Source organism: Leishmania braziliensis, chromosome 31 (genome assembly GCF_000002845.2).
Source record: "Leishmania braziliensis MHOM/BR/75/M2904 complete genome, chromosome 31".
In the NCBI taxonomy this organism is placed as follows: Eukaryota; Euglenozoa; class Kinetoplastea; order Trypanosomatida; family Trypanosomatidae; genus Leishmania; species Leishmania braziliensis.
The window spans coordinates 808,644-812,019 of NC_009323.2; the positions used below are offsets into that span (position 1 = coordinate 808,644).

General features: G+C 50.9%; 1 protein-coding gene across 1 annotated transcript; it reads right to left on the reverse strand.

Moving 5' to 3' along the window:
* Positions 1 to 2,389: 2,389 nt before the first annotated feature.
* LBRM_31_1850 (hypothetical protein, unknown function) lies at positions 2,390 to 3,376 on the reverse strand (the record flags this gene model as incomplete). The annotated part of the gene is made up of 1 exon (XM_001567131.1): positions 2,390 to 3,376. A coding segment is annotated over one exon (987 nt), but the record flags the coding sequence as incomplete, so codon positions are not given.

Genomic DNA, 3,376 nt, shown 5'->3' on the forward strand with positions numbered 1-3,376 from the left:
AACGACGACCTTCCGGCGGGTGTGAGAGGCGTGCGTGTGTTGTGGCCCCTGTTTGCGTCTTTATATTAATTTTAAGGTCTTGGCTTTTAGCCCGCTCTCTGGGTGAGGAAAGTTCTTCCTCGGAAAATAAATAATTAGCATTTTTAGGTCCGCTTCCCAACTTTTCAACTGTGGGAGGTGCGGTGTTAAAAACTTTTTTTACCGGCATTCCGCCGTGTTCCTTATCGTTTTTCTTTTTTAAATAAAAGTCACGATCACCGTGACCTCGAAGTACGCCGTTTCTGACGACATCAGCGTATTTCTGAATTACAGCGTGGCTGCGCTGTCCGTTTGTTGTGGGTCTTGTTTCCACATTAACATTACGTTTACGGTGTTGGCTGTTCGCCCGCTCTCTGGGTGAGGAAAGTTCTTCCTCGGAAAATAAATAATTAACATTTTTAGGTCCGCTTCCCAACTTTTCAACTGTGGGAGGTGCGGTGTTAAGAACTTTTTTTACCGGCATTCCGCCGTGTTCCTTATCGTTTTTCTTTTTTAAATAAAAGTCACGATCACCGTGACCTCGAAGTACGCCGTTTCTGACGACATCAGCGTATTTCGGAATTACAGCGTGGCTGCGCTGTCCGTTTGTTGTGGATCCTGTTTCCACATTAACATTACGTTTAAGGTGTTGGCTGTCAGCCCGCTCTCTGGGTGAGGAAAGTCTTCCTCGGAATATAAATAATTAAATTTTTTTGGCACGCTTCCCAACTTTTCAACCGTGGGAGGTGCGGTGTTAAAAACTTTTTTTACCGGCATTCCGCCGTGTTCCTTATCGTTTTTGTTTTTTAAATAAAAGTCACGATCACCGTGACCTTGAAATACGCCGTTTATGACGACATCAGCGTATTTCGGAATTACAGCGTGGCTGCGCTGTCCGTTTGTTGTGGATCCTGTTTCCACATTTACGTTATGTTTAAGGTGTTGGCTGTTCGCCCGCTCTCTGGGTGAGGAAAGTTCTTCCTCTGAATATAAATAGTTTAGTTTTTTTGGTCCGCATTCCCACTTTTCAACTGTGAGAGGTGCGGTGTTAAAATTTTGTTTTACCGGCATTCCGCCGTGGTTTTTTGTGTTTTTAGTTATAAAATAAGCGTCACGATCACCGTGAGCTTGAAGTGCGCCATTTCTGGCGGTGTCCACGTATCTTTGCGTGGTTAATTGTGGAATTTCAGCACGGCTTCGCTGTCCACGTGTTTCGGTCGCGCGGGTTCCTTCCCGCCACTTTTCTTGGTAAGGAGGGGGGGTGCCCGCAGGAACTGGGATAGAGGTCCTCCTGCCGGATTGTCCGCTGCCTGCGGATGGGTACAGTGTCTGCAACCCCAAAAGCGCAAAAACGGACCGGGAAACCCACAATGAAACACAGAATCTGATACATATGTAACATTACTTGCAAGCCCAAAGATGCCCAGTACATACCGAGGGGGGGGCAAGCAGATATCAGTGGGACCCATTAGGCGTCAATTAACTGGTTTATTTTCCACGTTCTGTTGCGAGTGGAGGAAAAAGGAATACAAGAGGGCCTGACTTCATAAAGGAATACGAATTCAAAAAAAAGAAGCGAAAAGAATCACCCGTGTATGCCTTTCCTTTTCGTCGCCGCTCTTTAGCTGAAACACATTCAATGGGCACCTCAAGTGTGCCAGATAAACCCCAGCCTGTATAAAAGGCAACGATTATAATACCCTCAAGAAGGAGCCACAGCAACGCCAGAAATATTGTTTTCAAGGCATTCATTCTGCTGTAAAACATAGGCTTAACTTCATACCACTCAACCTGCCACAGGCCCATCGCCTCGTGCGAAGAAGCGGCAAACACGCGTTGCACCAATACGCTGGCTCAGGCAGCTGAGCAGGGCCGCGGCCTCAAGTGCTACCCACCACCCATCCAGCAGGTTGCCTCTCAGCCGCTCTCACTATGCCGGTTGCCGCCCGGTGCCTCCTCCCGGGGTGGCTCAGGCCCCCTCTACCAGTAGGCGATGAGAGCCAGGTGCGATACACTCGACTCACCCTGACACCCTGTCCATCCTATAGATGACAAGCATGTTCGCTGCCACAGGCCGCTCCGACGCAGCGCCCTCCAGGCCCCAAGCGCCGACATCCGTAGCGATAGATCGCTCTGACTTCCCCACGTCTTAGTCGCTTGGCCTTGCCACCACCAGAAGCGTTTTGGCATTGGGAAAGAGAGGGGGGCTGCCTGGCTTTCCCACAGAAAGTGGGTACCGGTGCCTGGATGCTACGCTGAGGTGTCCCCAGAGATTTGAGTAATTGAAAGATGGTCGAAGAGAAAAATGATAGTAAGCACAGGTGGTTGGTCTGATGCGCACACGGCAGCTGTGTCAGGGTCTGTCTTGTCACTAGGACAGCAAGGTGACGCCCTTCGCTATGCGCTGCGTTGCATTATTCAGCACGCGGCAACCGGGAAGGTGGCGTTCGACGTAGGCAACCTCATCATACGGAGCCTCAGTGAACTTGACGTTGAGCTCCAGCAACCTGTGGCAGTTGGTAAAACGTCGAATGCAACCCTGTATCTTGGTGTACGAGAGATTCAGCTTGATAAGGTTCCAGGCTTTCTCGAGACCGACGAGGTCCTCCGATGTCACCGGACACAATTGGGCGTGCAGCTCCTCAAGATGGGAGCACTGTCCAAGCTGTCCAAGCTGAGCAATAGCAGTAAACGACATCAACAACACTTTGATGGATTGTGCTTGCCCGATCCCTTGAAATCCGTCATCGTCAACGGCCGTGCTGAAAGTGTTCAAGATCTCCAAGCTCTTGCAATCCGACAGACACTGCATTGACGAGACAGGCGTCTCGGCGATGTCGAGGCGGCGAAGCTGCTGGAGCGTCCCTATCCTGTCGAGGGATCTCACTGAAGACTTGTACAAGACTAGTCCCTGTATTTTCGTGCAACTCAGAAGAGGGCTGATGTCAGCTACCGAGGTCTTGGCAAGATCAACCTCTTGCAACGACTTTGCATCGCACAACCCAGCAATGCCCTCCGAAGTCACCTTGGACGACCACATGTTGAGCAGTCGCAGATCCTTGCACACACCCAGATCGTTGACATCGGAGACGTCGCAGTGCGTCAACGTCACATCCGTCAGCGCCGATGCGTTCGTCACACCGAAGAAAGCCCTCTTCTCATTCAAGCGGCTGAACTTCACCTCGAGCCGCTGAAGGGATGCGCTTTTCAAAATCAGCCTCAGCGAGGTCACATCAGTATTTGACAGCAGAAGAAGGCGCAGCGTTGGAAGCCGCTCGAGACCGGCAATCCCGGCCTGGTCGACCAACGAACCTTCCAGGTCAAGACTCCACAGATTCGGCAGGCGCACTCCGGCGCG